The sequence below is a fragment of the Geospiza fortis genome, unplaced genomic scaffold (genome assembly GCF_000277835.1).
Source record: "Geospiza fortis unplaced genomic scaffold, GeoFor_1.0 scaffold1319, whole genome shotgun sequence".
Lineage (NCBI taxonomy): Eukaryota > Metazoa > Chordata > Aves > Passeriformes > Thraupidae > Geospiza > Geospiza fortis.
This window is the reverse complement of record NW_005054770.1, coordinates 4,182-4,985: the sequence shown is the minus strand read 5'-3', so window position 1 is coordinate 4,985 and position 804 is coordinate 4,182. Positions and strand designations below refer to the sequence as shown.

The 804-nt window shown below is 62.3% G+C and overlaps 1 protein-coding gene across 1 annotated transcript in view; it reads right to left on the bottom strand.

Moving 5' to 3' along the window:
• The window catches only part of ZNF692 (zinc finger protein 692), a gene marked incomplete at its 5' end in the record, with an annotated part of 7,002 nt that extends 6,198 nt beyond the window's left edge, over positions 1-804 (bottom strand). Inside the window, 3 exon segments of the mRNA XM_031065423.1 lie at positions 18-148; positions 529-560; positions 644-804. Coding sequence (XP_030921283.1) covers positions 18-148; positions 529-560; positions 644-804 — 324 coding nt within the window.

Sequence of the window (804 nt, the reverse complement as noted above, 5' to 3'; positions counted from 1 at the left end):
CGGGCCACGCACTCCCAGCCCAGCGGGGCTGCTGTGCTGCCAGCTGCTGGCGGCTGGATGTCGGGCACAAAGCCACACTCCTGGCCGTGGCCGTGGGACAGCGCGACCAGGCGCTGCAGGGCGGCCGGCTGGAGCCGCTCTGGCTCTCCTGGGAAAACAAAGAAATCTGTGAAAAACAGCCCCGAAATAGGGTTTTGCTGGGGGGGGTGGGACACCTGCAAGGCCCCGTCCACCTTCCGCAGGCTCTTGGGGTTGTCCTTGTTACGGGCAATTGTGAAACAGCTTCCCAGCAAAGAGTTGGGGATGCAAAAAACTGGGGAGGCCAAAAGCAGGGGATGCCAAAAACGGGGGATGTCCAAAAACTGGGGATGTCCAAAATAGGGAACACTGAGGATTTGCCTGGTGCTTGGCGGGGTGAGCAAACCCAAGAGCAGCTCCAGGTGCTCCTCCAGCACCCAGCCCAAGAGGAATCCTCCATCTGGATCCAAACCTCTGGATGCCAACACAGAACAGGGAAGGGAAGCTCACCTGTGCTCCAGGTGCAGCCGTGCGAGCTGTACCTGCACGGGAAGACAGAGGTGAGCGGGCAGAAAACCTGGATTTTTTTTCCCATTTTTGTGGGTTTTGAGCCCCCGCTGCTGACCTGTCGAGGAGGAACTGGGCCAGCTGCGAGTGCAGGGCGAAGCCGAGCTGCTCCTTGAGGCGGCACCAGCGCTCCAGGTGCCCCCCGATGCGGATGCGGCACTTGGAGCGCCGCGCGTCCAGCTCCCGGCGATTCTGCCGCCGCACGGACTCCGCGGCCGG